This window comes from Podarcis muralis, chromosome 8, assembly GCF_964188315.1.
Source record: "Podarcis muralis chromosome 8, rPodMur119.hap1.1, whole genome shotgun sequence".
NCBI lineage: Eukaryota > Metazoa > Chordata > Lepidosauria > Squamata > Lacertidae > Podarcis > Podarcis muralis.
The window spans coordinates 36,522,196-36,537,197 of NC_135662.1; the positions used below are offsets into that span (position 1 = coordinate 36,522,196).

Genomic DNA, 15,002 nt, shown 5'->3' on the forward strand with positions numbered 1-15,002 from the left:
CCATTGGCCATGCAGGCAGGGGCTGATTTGAGCTGAACTCCAACAACATTTGGGTCCTCACCCCTGTTTTAGAGGCTCCTGGAGGCAAACAAATCCCTTCACCTTGTAGAGCATCTATCTTTCTTCACAGCCTAATTGTTTGCCTTAAATGCCTGGATTCGATTGCTCCACCAACCCACCCATCCCTGTAGTGTATTATATTTCATTAACCCAGATCATACACTGACTAATAATACCATCACATTTCAGGATTCTCTAGAAACGTATATAAAAGTGGCAGGGGCCAAACAAACATCAACCAAGCTTCCTGACTCTCATATGTGTGTGTCACTCGCAGTCATAGACGAGCTGTTCTCCAGTGCAAGTCTCCAGCTCCTGCTTTGCAGACGCAGACACACACACACACACACACACACACACACACACAAAAAGAGCCTGGCTGCCTGAGGAGAACAGACTTCCGCAAGGCAGCCTTCCAGAGACAGCCAGAGTGCTCAGAGAGACGGAGCTGCTGGAGAGCGCCTGGGAATGGCTGACAGCTACATTGAGGAATCGGATCTCTTTCCTGAGAAAGAGGAGACTTTGGAGTGGGGTTACGAAGAAGGTAAGGCGGTTGGGGCTTGAAACTGTGAGCTGCTAGGTGGGCTGAGCGAGTGAAGCATTTTCATTGTGTGCCTGAGTGTGCGTGTGTGAGAGAGAAAACTTAAATATAAAGTTCACATTTACTCTTGTCACCAATACGCCTTGGAAATACTGTTTGAAGATCAGGTGTCATTTTAGCACATTGAAAAAGGGTGTGTGTGCAAACTATTGGGTTAAGAAAAGCATGTTATTTAATTTTAGGTTAAAAAAACTCCAACCAACACAAAACAAAGAAACTCTAGAACTGCTTCAGCAGTAAGCCTTTCTCTTTCCGAAGGCAAAGATGCAGCATTTCCACAAATAAGTTGCACATTCCCTCGCTGTGTTTGAAAGTCAAACACTGTAGCTCTGACAGCGCCACTGGCTGTACACACAAAAAGCTGGGTTGCTTTTGTTGCTTTTTACTGTCCAGTGAGCACAGACTGAGGGAAATCAAAAGGGATTTCTAATCTCCTCTCACATTTGATAATCCAAGCTGAATTTAATACATGGGTACAGAAATGTTTATGGCTAGGACTCACAAATGGCAATGTGTAAATGAAGCAGACAGTCACAGTTGCATATGAGTTGTGGAAATGATGGTCTTGTGACAGAAGGCTAAGAAAAACAAAAATTGCTGGTTAGATGTGTTAGCCCACTAGCGGGGGATCCTAAAAGATAGCAAGTTAGCAAGTTAGTAATACCTCTTTATTAAAGCCAACTAAACCTTCACGAAGTAGTGGGTGAACTTTCAAGCTTACGGAGTGTGTGTGGGGGTGGGGGTGTGTGGGTATTACCCGCAGTGTTGCTTGGATATGGTGAAAAGATCCAAGTCTACAGTTTCTATGATGAAGTGAAGATGTTATGAAAACTTAATGAGATTAGATTGTGTTAAGCAAATCAAGATCTTGGGTGCAAGCATAGTCTGACATTTTCTTCAATCTGAAGAAGCATTCTGGTGAACACAGATACTTGCTTATTTGCTTCATGATGTTTTGTTTGAAACTGATTTTGTCTCAGCAAAAGTTTCTCTTCAAAACCAGAACTGGGTTTCCATGATTTGGGCTTAACTGAATCAGATGCTGGTTGAAAAGACATTGCTGTCCAGTTCAGATGGGTCAGTGATCATGGCAAGCATTTTACATTTGCTTCTTGGAATATAGAAATGTTAATTTCTTTTTTCAAATATATTTTGTCCCCTAATGAAACTTCTTTGGCATGTCTCACAGCCACCTGGACCAAATTAACTGTGCCCTTTCATTTAATGTGCATGTTTTTAAAAAATATGAACGGCAGGAGCTGGGCTGGGCTGGGCTGGGGGATGATAAATATCAGGACTGCAGTTGGTAGGTAGGAGAGAATAACCTGATGAAAATTGCTCTTTGAAGTTTCTGTTTTCATGGCAAATGTAAATTTCCTCCTAATGCAAACAGCAGCTTTCAATGAGTGTTTTCCCATCAGGACTACAGCAGGGGAGGAGAGCGTTAAAATCCACCTCCCTATCTGTTGTGGATCTTATTACTTTTAGCACCCTAACAGTTTTAAAATATAGGCGCAGTAAATGTAAAGATTCACTTAACTAGTAGTGGCTAGGGTGGTGCTGCAGAACTACCCTCCTAACACTGTCATTACTGCCATTTATTTGGATGATGCGGGGAGGCAGGGGACAAGATGTCAGGGCTGTGTTGGCACTGATGGAGTAAATCCTGCACTCCTGCAAATGTGCCCACAAAGCTCCGAACGCCACCACTACCCTGCCGCACCAGTGACACTAGGGTCAGGAGGCCAACAACGCTCCCCGCTATGAGGACAGATTCTGCATTTAATATCATAGATATAGATACGGATGATATAGATATATAGGTAAAGGACCCCTGACAGTTAAGTCCAGTCACGAATGACTCTGGGGTTGCGGCGCTCATCTCGCTTTGCTGGCCGAGGGAGACGACGTTTGTCCGCAGACAGTTTTTCTGAGTCATGTGGTCAGCATGACTAAGCCACTTCTGGCGAAACCAGAGCACATGGAAATGCCTTTTACCTTCCTGCCGGATCGATACCTATTTATCTACTTGCACTTTGACGTGCTTTCGAATTGCTAGATTGGCAGGATCTGCGACCGAGCAATGGGAGCTCACTCATTGGCGGAGCTTCATGCTCTTGCACCGGGGGGCGGAGAGCAGGCGGAGGCAGGGCGTGCGGCTGCAGGGGTGTGGTGCCCAGCATGGGAGGGGGCAGCCACGACGGCACCCTGCCGGGATTGCGCTGCCAAGGGCAGTGCATCCCCCCCACACTCCTCTTCCTCCACCAGTGAGCTCACCCTGTCATGGGGATTCGAGCCATAGGCTCAGTGGTTTAGACCACAGAGCAACCCATGTCCCCTAATATCATATATAGTTTGGCCCTGAGCCTAGGACTTGCTGATCAGAAGGTCGGCAGTTCGAATCCCCGCGACGGGGTGAGCTCCCATTGCTCGGTCCTTGCTCCTGCCCACCTAGCAGTTCGAAAGCACATCAAAGTGCAAGTAGATAAATAGGGAAGGTAAAAGGTGTTTCCATGTGCTGCTCTGGTTTGCCAGAAAGCAGCTTAGTCATGCTGGCCACATGACCTGGAAGCTGTACGCTGGCTCCCTCGGCCAATAAAGCGAGATGAGCGCCGCAACCCCAGAGTCGGCCACGACTGGACCTAATAGTCAGGGGTCCCTTTACCTTTACTATTTTGTACTTTGGACATCTAGAAGGAACAGGAAGATTTGGGCGAATCCTTTTAAGAGTTTTAAGAAACTTGCCTCAGCATAAGGAAGTAGACGGAATATATTTTAGGGCTCATGATTCGAAGAGCATATAGAAATAATTTAATTTTTAATTTCAAACAAGTATGTTTTCTTTTGTCCTAGGGGTTGAGTGGGGATTAATCTTTCCTGATGCTAATGGAGAATATCAGTCTCCTATTAACCTGAATTCAAGAGAAGCAAAATTTGACCCCTTGTTGTTGGAAGTATGTTTATCACCAAACTATGTTGTGTGCCGTGACTGTGAGGTCATCAATGATGGACACTCGGTTCAGATCCTCTTAAAGTCCAAATCAGGTATGCTCTCCTATTCTTTATTGTTTGCTTTGGGATATGTCCAAACCATCATTGCTGTCACATTTTAAAATTATGCTATCCTTATAAACAACAAAAAGCATACAGTATCATACACATTAGCTCAATATTCTCACAAGCACCCTGTAAGGTCGGTGTTATTATCCCCATATTACAGGTGTGAAGACTGAGGCTGAGAATGGCTTGCCTAAGGCCACCTAGCAAGTCTACAGCTGAGGTGAGCATTGAACAAGGGACTGACTGACATGCTTCACACTCTTAGCTACTTCAGACACAGGCTCCCATTCCATTTCATTTTTTTACCTTCATTGTGCAAGTCATAAACCACAGACATACCCTTCTTTTTTCTTTATTGAAAAACTCTCAGAGAAAACTCTGTGGATGCTTGTTTGTAACATAAAAATGGTCAGATACAAGTCATAAGACTGTGAAGAAGGTCCCAGAAGCGTTCAAGCAAGGAGTACAAAGCTTCAAGCATATGTGTTTTCAGCCACTTTCTGCCTGCCTTCCTCTGGTTCAGACACATAAAATAGGGAGAAATAATGCTAGAATTGGCTTCTAACCAACAGAATTGTAATAATCTGTAACAGTGATGGAAACTGGCTTGGCAAAAATGGGCAACACTTAAAATGCCCTCTCCATGTTCTTGGGTCTTCACATGCATGTCTCATCCCCAAATTTAAAATTGTCTCTATGGTTTTTTTTTTACTTCTATTAAAAAGAGAATTCTCCAACTTGCCACTATATGCTGACATACGACACCAGCATCAAGAGTTAGCAATAGGAAGAGAGCCTTTTATTTATCATATTCTTGGCAGTCTCTAAATGCTACGAAGCAGCTGGGAGACCACAAGGAAAGTTCTCACTGTGTCTCTAGCTGGCTGGTCAGCAGGAAATATTTGTCAATGGACCCGTACCGGATGCTTGCAACTCTTAGGTTGGGAAGAACACAGGAAGGCGGCTCAGTCCTTTGGTCTATCCAGCTCAGTATTGTCTGCACTTACCAGAAGCAGTTATCCAGATTTTCAGGCAGGGGACATTCAAGGATTGAACCCAGTACCTTCTGCATAGCTCTACCTACTGCTGAGCTATGGCCCTTGCCCACCTGCAGTCCCTACCTGCAGGCTCACAATTGAATAGACATGATACCAAGGGGAAAAGGAATGGGAGGGAAGAGGAAAACCTTTGGTGCAGCTGCTCCTTCAGTGGCCAATGGATAAAGCCAGTTCAGTCTCTCTTCCCCTTGCCAATTTTCTTCCTGAGAGGCAGAGGGTGCTGATGTTACAAGAGCCCTTTATCCCACAGTTACTGGTGGGGGTATTTGAGGGAGGCTCCCTTTCTGCTGCTCTTCTTAGAGCCACTTAAAATATTCTGCAGAAGTGACAGGAGAGGAAGTACAATTGACTTGTGCTTCATCTGCCCACACTTGCAGGCCATGTCCAAATTGGAGAAAAGCATCTAACTCGTATGGGAAAATATCTTCAAATTCAGGGCAGAATGCACATCCTCAGGGATGCGCATAGATTTCCCCCCAGCAATATTATCTAGAAGCATAGCAGGTCATCCTTCTCTTACTTTATGTGGAAAATGTCTGAAATGGTCCATGGTATTTCAATATCAGGAAGAGGGCTATAAAAATCACTAACTTTTTCACTGCTGCTAGTATCTCATGGGGAAAAACCTAACATTTCAGACATTCCCCACTGAAAATGTCCTTACTGCACCTCTAGAACTGATCATTCATGTACAGTATATATCTACTTTTCAGCAGAGAGCAAACCATGAATAGATAATATGGGTAGAGTTAACTTTTAATAGCAAAAGAGATGTGTTATATGGTTAAAGGTGGAAATGTGCATATTTTGTCAATATATTCTATGCATGTTCTGGAGGAGTAGCCTTATTACAGTGAAGCAGATGAAGAGTCTTATAGCACCTAAAAGACTATCTGATTTGCTGCAACGTAAGTATTTGACAATGAAAGCCAGTATGCAGCAGTTCCTGCTGCAATAAACGAGTTAGTCTTTGAGCTGCTATAGAACTTCCTTTACCAGTTTGGAAATTTGCATTCAGTTTTCAAAGGGAGAAAAACTATGAAGAGGAAGCTGACTGTCAACCTTAAAGGTAGCAGTTTTATATACAGGATCCAAGACAGTCTCGTGTTTTGCCACCGACTCTGCCAGTTTCCGTAACCAGGGGAACACAGGATCACTAATTGCTCATGTAATGGCTTTTCTATAGACCATCCTCTGAGTCTCAGCCCTGAATCTACTGGAAGCCATCCTGGAAGAAGTGCTTCTAGCATGGGACTCATAAAATACCCATTAGAATTGAGAGTAGTTCTTCAAAGCCCTGTGCCTACTGAGTCTACAGGCATGTGGCAAAATAATGTCTTTTGAAAAGTCAGCCTTGGGAGATCTTCCTTACTTTCTCTGCTCTGAAAGGACTGAATCAACTCTCTGCAGAACGTCATGGTTACTTTTCTATTATCATCCATTCGTATCCCTTCCTTCTGCATATCTCATTACAATCTGTGTCAGTCAAACCTGGGTCACTTTGGTGCTTTTATGTAGACATGTAAAAAAACCCAGTGTTCTTGGCAATATTCCAAATATATAATGCTGTGACTTGTAGATCCAGGCCATATCACTGTAGATCATTCACTCAGTGTTCTAGTTCTTGTAGAAATTATATGCAGATATATATTTTGATTTTCTTCGTCTGGGCTCTGACATTTGGATATCCTGGGTTTGTGAAAGATTAGCAAGTTTATACTTTTTTAAAAAGCAAGGCCATAGAATAATAGACAGTTTATTTCATGCATAAGATGATATTGCTGAGGATTCAAGCTTATCTTATCCATCTATGTCTGTCAGTTAGGACAAGCTGTTAGTTTGTTAGCTGTTATGGGCCCAATTCAGATGAGCATGGATGCAGCACCCATGTTCAGAGGGACCCTGCCAGGCTCAATAGACACATGTTTTCTCCAGACATGCTGGATGGGGAAAACAGGGCTCCATTAATCTCTTTAATGCATACAGGTGCTGTGCCTGCACTTGACTAGACTTGGCCCATATATGACTAAAATGGTTGAGAATTTGTTTAGTTTTTTCATGTTCAGCTTACTCACAACAAAAGTAAGTTACATAGTATGCACAGAACTCCATCAGCTAGTAAAGATGCAGGCCTGATGTATGGATATGTACACATTCACGCCTAGAAGAGATAAATACAGACCAGAAAATTTTTCTTCATGAAAACTGCTCTGCCTCATCAAATTAAGAGCGCAACAAGAAGTGTGCAGCCATGGAGCACTGTTTGTCACATGTGACCTCTCTCTCATTCTCACTAAATGGAAGAACTATTGTTCTGTTGGCTGAGAAAATCTTCAGAAAATGGCAGGCTATGAATGTCACCTGCTATTATTTGTGTTCTTTTGCAGTGTTAGCAGGAGGACCCTTGCCTCGGGGGCATGAATTTGAACTGCACGATGTCCGGTTTCATTGGGGGAGAGAAAATCAGCGTGGCTCTGAACACACTGTTAATTTCAAAGCTTTCCCCATGGAGGTAAGAGTGGTCTTGCCCTTATCTAGCCTTACACTTTTCCTGTGAATTTGAAACTAATGTCTAAAAACCTGTTGGTTTGATTTTAACCCTGCAGCTTATTGATTTATAGTCACTTTTAAAGGCTGTCATCTTAAGTATGCATTGGGAACTTATAATTAACATGTATAGCATTGTGCCTCTGGTGCAAATTCTACTGCATGATTAATCGGTCATAAAGTTAACCTTCAGCACTATTAACTTCTGCATTAATAATATTCTAACAACCTCTGCTAAACTTAGCATTTCCTTGACTACTAGCTGGAACATGGGCAGAGGCACACCTGGCTTCCTTTTTTTTTTAATTGACAAATAAATGTAAGCCAAGCCAAAATTATCAATGGATTTGTTCGGAAACAGCTTTCACTACTTAAAAGCAAGGTCTTGAATGGTACTGATCCACAGTGGGTTTCCAGTTTTTAGTGAAAAACAGGTATAGGGTTACTGCAGTCCACAATGTGAGCCATGTGCGGTAGTCCAACTCCATGCGTACATTTACGGTGCTAGTTGGTGATATTCAAGTGTTTCCTCATGCTATGCAGTTAATCTTTTTATATTATAAAAGCTCTTTCAGTGCATATTTGTTTGGCTTTAAATATTTTCATGCTATTTATCTTAATCCCCTTAGAAGCTTGAAAACAAATTTCCTTGCCATTTTAATTCTTTGTGGGATTTGTTACGAAGCACTGAGCTGCTGCGATAAAGGCTTGTTTTTAAGTACTATGCCAAAAGGATTTTGGGCCCACTTCAGACATTAGCTCTGCTCTGTCACTAAAAGGGAAACATTAAAACAGTTGAAAATCTGCACAAAACCTTGAGCAGTTAATTGAGAAAATTAAAAGTGGGAAGGGCCAGTTCTGTTCCTTTAGAACGTCAGGAATTTCATCGTCATTTGTTCTTAAAATGAGCATAAATCACAGTGCAGAGGTCTACTCAGGTGTAAATCCCATTGAGGTCTAGGTAAGTGTGCCTACTCAGAAGTAAGTCTTATTGAATTCAGTGGTGCTTACTTCCAGGTATGTGGTGTTAAGATCACATCCTTGGTGTATGAACTCCCTGGGAGCCAGCGTGGTATAGTGGTTAAGAGCGGTAGACTCGTAATCTGGTGAACTGGGTTTGCTTCCCTGCTCTTCCACATGCAGCTGCTGGGTGACCTTGGGCTAGTCACACTTCTCTGAAGTCTCTCAGCCTCACTTACCTCACAGAGTGTTTGTTGTGGGGGAGGAAGGGAAAGGAGATTGTTAGCTGCTTTGAGACTCCTTAAGGGGAGTGAAAGGCAGGATATCAAGTCCAAACTCCTCCTCCTCCTCTAAACATGCATTTTAGGGGAAAACTTTTCTACTGGAACTAAGGAAGTTAAACACAATTTGAATCTTTGTATGATTGTTGTGCAACAATTTGAAAGCACAAGGCAGGCGTTCTCTTACAGAGTTAAGTTCAGAACTGTTTTGTCTGCTCTCGAGCCACAGGTTGCTTCCGGGTGACCTGTTTATTGAGCTTCATTCTGATTTGCTTGTGTGGAAGCTACACAACTTCCCATCTATCGTTATCCCACATTTACTAGTCATGTATGTTCCATTGTTTTCCTTACCACAGACAGTGAGTTTTTTAAAAAACAAGCGGCTCTGATGAGCAATAGCACGTTAATCTACTGTAATTGTACAAAACTGAATTTGCTGGTATTCAGCTGAATCTTTCACACAAAATGCTCATAGTCTGGAGGCAATCCCAGTGAGAGGCAGGGAAAGACAACCTGGAGGTGATATTGCAGCAGGAAAAAGTAGGGATGAGTAATCACCCCTGCTTCCTCCCCCCCCCCCCCGAAAATCATTCCTTTCCATACAAAACAGCCCCCATGGTTTAAAAACAAGCATTTGAATGTAACCGCTAGTTTGGCTCTATGTGTACGTTGGGTTGCTGCTCCTAACCAAATCCTATGCATCTGGTTATAAATAAGTCTCATGTTACATCTTCCGCATAAAATCTCGGACCAATTTACCTAAGGAACCACCTTGCCTCATCAATCCCTGCCCAGAAACTGCACTCCTCAGATGGGGCATTGCTGAGAGTGTCACATGTCCCAATGGTATGCTTAGTTTATACTAGAAACTGGATACTTAATGTTGCAGCTGCAGCCCTCTGCAATCAATTCATATCTGAAAACAGCCTCAATGCCAACTTCCTCCAACTATTCCCAGTTTAGTCTGTCTGAGGGCCTGTTGAAGCTTGCTGGTTTTCATAAAGATCATACAAATGAAATAGGCCTGCCTCACCCCCCCCTTTTGAAAATCAAAAGCCCTGTCCTGATTTTTAAAAAGTAGGATGGAATTCCAATGGGATCAATGGGAGAGGATGCTATTTCTTTTGGCCCAAACATTCTGAATCTTCTGGAGCACATGAGATCTTGCCTCAAATTGGCCGTGACGCTAATGCTGCTTCTCAACTGGTGGTGGAGGTGGCGGGGCTGGCAATGCAGGCAGCAGTGGCAAGGTGGCTCAAGTGGTGAAACAGGATGCCCTGCTGATCTCAATGGGCACCAGCCCCCATTGCCTAATAATATGAAAGAGAAAACATGCCCTTTAAAAACTGCATGCATAAGGTGGAGTAGCACGATTGGCTTGGGATCTCTGCAACCTATAAATTGCACGTTATCATCACCTACCTCTCAATGTATACAGTAAATATACTCATAATATACATGTAGGTGTGTACTCATTAATTTCATAACTTGTGAACCTCAGGTCTTCATGTATTTCTGTCTCCTCTAGTTGTACAAAAAATAAAAAGAACATTAGCTTAATTTTCAGAATTATAGGCCCTAAAATTTCTAGCTAATACAGCGTAATGTTAAAATACATTTTTAAAATCCTTTTTTTTTTTTTTTTGGCCTTGGAAACCTGGAATATATTTTAAAGACTGGAATATATTTTAAAGACTGACAATGAATAATCTGGATAAAGTTTTAAGGAGAAAGCTAATCATGTGGTACAAAAAGAGATTTAGCTAAATCTGTGAACAGCTTTAAGACGGGAACCACAGGCTTTAGCTACTGAATGATGTTAGATAGCTAAATCTACTGAAGCCAATGGAGCAAATGACAAAAGATTCTAGCTTTGCATATTCACTTGCTTTTTCATTTTAGTTTCTGCCAGAAAGCTGCAGAATACCAAAAATATATCCGTATAGAAACATTGAGAAGAATGTTATTATTATTTTTTTCCAATACTTGGAGGAGCTCAATACTGCCAAGTTCCATGTTGTTTTTCATTTGTAAAATGAGAATAAAACAACATCCTGTATCTTTAAGTGAAACAATGTAATTTCATTCTTCCTGCATATCTGGGAAACTGGTACTCAAGGTTAGGACTTTTTGGTTCATGGCTTAACAGATTAGCTAACTAGAGGTTTCCAGTATGACCTCTGGAAACTGACATGCTCAAAATTAATTATTGCGTTGTCTTTTGACCAAATCTCCTTATGCAATTCAGAAGTTGTTCTTGGATGTCTTTGTTAACATTCAGTACAATCTTCACAAAAATGCTCTGGACAGCTGCAGCCAGGCATGGTAGACCAGGGGTAGGCTGAAGGTAGATTGGAATCTCCTGGTAGACCTCTGGATGACTTGCAGTAGATAGTCAAGGGTATCTGCTTCCCAGTTGCTTACTCATAGCCACAACTAAAAAAGCTCAGCCCTCTCCACAAAAATCAGCATGCTGAGAAAGAATGCTTTACTCCTTTGCCCCACTATGGTCCCAATCAAAACTAGGACCCCCAGTGCCTGCTAGTTGCTCCAGGAGGAAAGCTTCCATTCAATGAAAGCTTCCCCCCTGGAAAAATAGCAAAAGCTTGGTGTCCAAATTCAGATTAGAACGGGGGGGGGGGGAAGGGTTAAAGCTCCTCTCCTCCCCAGGCCATTGTCCCTTTCCCATCCCACCCTCCACCCCTGTTGAAAGGCATTTTTAAAGTCACTAATGTAAGCGCTCATGACACACTTAATACCCCATCTTGTTTGACCCTTAGAGCAGGCATAGAGAACAGCGCAACAGCAGATGTTTCACAGTCTTACGTTCACAGTTGTTAAATGCATTCAATGTTTTCCTAGTAGCAGATTGTAGAGAATGGTAAATTTGTATGCTTTATAAAATTGAAGTCTTATCCTTAACCTTCTGTCACAGAATGAAAAGTGTGTGTGTGTGTGTGCGGGAAGCAGTTGATACCACCCTTAAATACAAAGAAGAGGCATGAGAGCGTAGCAGTTATTTTATTATCTGTTGATAAGGTCTTCAGAATATTAGGTTTGTTTGATCAGGTTTTATTTGATGCAAGTGGTACATTCGCAGGGCCTGAGATGGACTTTGGTTTCAGGTAATTGAGTAATGAGGGTACTGAATACTGCAGCTGCTAATTAACTAAGACATATTAACGACACATATTACTTGCAGATAGAACACTTAACAACTTGGCGCTGCACTGCTGTCATGACCTGGGGCATGTTCAAAAACTGGTCTCCTTTCCTGGGAAATGTTGCAGGAAAAGCTAGGGTGGCCTCAAAAGCTAAGTCATCATCCAAAGAAGAGGACAAGGAGTATACAGATATGTATAATGTGCATATATATATATATATATATATATATATATGCAGGTTTTGGTGTCCTCGGGTATCTTCCCGTGTAAAAGTTGGGGTGTCTAGGACACCCCAACTTTTACACGGGAAGATACCCGAGGACACCAAAACCTGCATTCCTGTACCCGTGAAAATCTACGAAAGCAAATATATATATATATATATATATATATGCATCGATGCTAATTTAAAATACTTCAAATAATATTTTAAATAGCAGTATAATAGCATAGTGAAAAAGGCCATGAATTAGGAACCCATCTGCACTATACATTTAAAGCAGTATTATACCACTCAAAGCAGTATTGAACCCTATGGAAGTAAGCAGATCACAGAAGAGCTGAAAGTGAAAAGACGTATCATTTTAAGGCTCCAGATTCTCCATATTTTCCAGAGCTATTTCTTTGCATAGATATAGACAGATGCTGCAAACCTACAGAGGCACACAGAACAAACAACAGATCCTTCTAACTGCTCTACGGCTACATTTGAAACAATAACATTAGAATTTTGATTGGAAGTGGTGTTTTTCTTTTGATCTGTTCTGCACATAAATGTAAGACAAGAGAGTGAGAGTGATGCTGTTTAAATCTAACACAACAATATTGCCACAGCTAGGCTGCTGAAATAGTACAGGGAACTGCAGAGCAGAGATTTATAGTGGTACCCTCACTGCCCCTCTTTCCCCTCTTCTCAACTTTTTGTGGCACCTCGGATTTCTAAGCAAAACCAGAATAAAAGGGTTTGTGTGTAGGGATTAAAAGGGGTTTGTGGATGAATGAGTCATCTATCCTTCTTTCCTCCAAGTCAGGGCAGCAGGGCAACGGGGATACGTGAATGCAGCTAGTGAAGTGTGCAGACTGGCATGAAAGCATAACCTCTCTGTGCTGCACATTCAAAGAGGAAGCCTTTGGTGGTTGGCTGCCCTTCCAGAGGGACTGATTGTTAGGAGTAGGCTTCGTATCCTATCGCCATGCTCAGTGTTATTCCTCTTACATTAGCCGAGGCAGCAATGGGTCTGAAGATAAAGAAAGCAGTGGTGTGTAGCTTCTCATAAGAAGCCACACGGCTTCTGATTGCCTTCCAGAAGTGGATAAGGTGACATGAGACGTTTCATGCTTTGCTGAAAATTAACAGTGTGCTACAAAAGTAGCCGGAACAGATCTACCCCAGGGTGCTTTGTTCATTAGACCATGTTGCCTAAGTCAAAAGCATGGTCTCTAATCTCATATTCATGAAAAATAAAATTCCCTCCTGCTACATAGTTTGCTAGGCTGAAAATTCTTTTCCAGCATTACATGGCAGTCCCATTAGGTGTGTGCTGTACAAATTAAGCCGATCCACCCTCAGGAAATGGGAGCTGAGGAAAGGAAACAGATCTTAGGTAGTGCCAAAGAACCGAGACTCTGGAAACCTGTCCCTGACAAGGTACCTAGTCTGGACTAGCCTGGACTAGCATACAACATCTTACCATATTAAATCTCTGCCCTTGTGGGAAGTTCTTCTGATAATGCCATAATACTTTTAAAAAAAATTATTCTGTTTGGTTTGAAATGAGGTTACTAACATGTACACTCTTTGATTAAAGTAAAGATATCCCACTTCTACTTTATCTTCCACAATTGTTTCCCTGCACCAGAACTTTTGTTGTTGCTGTTGCAGTTGTTAACATTGTACATAGAACTTTTCCTGAAATGTTAAGAAGAGCGAATGGATCAGGTCAGTTTACTTCTTGAAATCTTTTGAATTTCAGGCAAGCATTCTGTCTGACCATTTGCTCCAAATTCACAACAAATCTTAACTTCATTGCCTGTAAAACTGTTGCAGCTGCTCTGTGGATAGGAATGGTGTAAAATCTGTGCTCTGCGTGGTGCTTAATGCCCCATTCAATTAAGCACGAAATAATTCCAGTGGTCTCTGAGATTTCCATATCATTAACTATTCATCGTTTCCCCAAAACCAATGTTCTGAACAAACACTGATTTGGCACTATCCCATCAACAAATCCATTCTCTCAAACTGGCCATTTTTCCTATTCAGAGCTTTCCTGCTTTTGCCCACTTTATCATTCCAGACATATAATCAGCTTCATCTCACTGAGTTGCTGCTATGTTTACTGCAATAACATTTCACTGTTAGTTTGAGGCTTGTCTATTGTATTTGCTTGCTATCTCTCATTTCAAGTTGTAAGCTCACTCATGCCTGGCATTTCTGGGTGTGCACTGCTATCTTTCATAATTTGGCATGTCATGGGCTTAGATCATTATACACGGCTGGGCTTACTTTTCAAGGGGATTTACTCCCAGGTAAGTGGGACGCAGGTGGCGCTGTGGTCTAAACCACAGAGCCTAGGGCTTGCCGATCAGAAGGTCGGCAGTTCGAATCCCCGTGACGGGGTGAGCTCCCGTTGCTCGGTCCCTGCTCCTGCCAAACTAGCAGTTTGAAAGCGCATCGAAGTGCAAGTAGATAAATAGGTTCTCTGGCGGGAAGGTAAACGGCGTTTCCATGCGCTGCTCTGGTTCGCCAGAAGTGGCTTAGTCATGCTGGCCACATGACCCAGGAGCTGTCTTCGGACAAACGCCAGCTCCCTTGGCCTATAGAGTAAGATGAGCGTGCAACGCCAGAGTCATCCGCGACTGACCTAATGGTCAGGGCTACCTTTACCTTTACCTTTAAGTGGGTATATAGAGCTGCAGCCTAAACAGAGTGATCTTTAGCAGGATTTCGTTATAAGTCCTTTGAAAATGGATAGCTTTTATATTCAATGGGGATCCTTTTCATGAAAAGCTTTCAGTGAGCCAGGAGGCTGAGAACTTGTGGTTCTTTAAGGCAATTATTGGAAAGGGTTTTTGTGGAAGGGGATGGCGACAACCTAGGGGCCACCCCCTCTCCTTACTGCATAGTTGGCACTGAAGCTCGATGTTGCCACGCCAGAGAGGAACTGGCTGTGAAGCACGCTGCCCAGTCAGCTCCAAACTGGTGAGACACTGTATGCATCTGCTTTATTGTAATGTTTAACTTTTTGTGAGCTGTCTTGGGAGACAAAGTATA

The 15,002-nt window shown here is 42.4% G+C and overlaps 1 protein-coding gene across 2 annotated transcripts in view; it reads left to right on the forward strand.

Moving 5' to 3' along the window:
• Positions 1–352: 352 nt before the first annotated feature.
• CA8 (carbonic anhydrase 8) overlaps positions 353–15,002 on the forward strand; it is a 43,947-nt gene continuing 29,297 nt past the window's right edge. The window contains exons 1-3 of one of the 2 annotated variants that reach the window (XM_077932981.1): positions 353–604; positions 3,515–3,706; positions 7,167–7,291. In XM_077932981.1, the coding sequence (XP_077789107.1) occupies positions 529–604; positions 3,515–3,706; positions 7,167–7,291 (393 nt within the window). In that variant the 5' untranslated portion in view covers positions 353–528. The remainder of the gene's footprint in view (positions 605–3,514; positions 3,707–7,166; positions 7,292–15,002) is intronic. The other variant, XM_077932980.1, reaches the window with a different exon arrangement.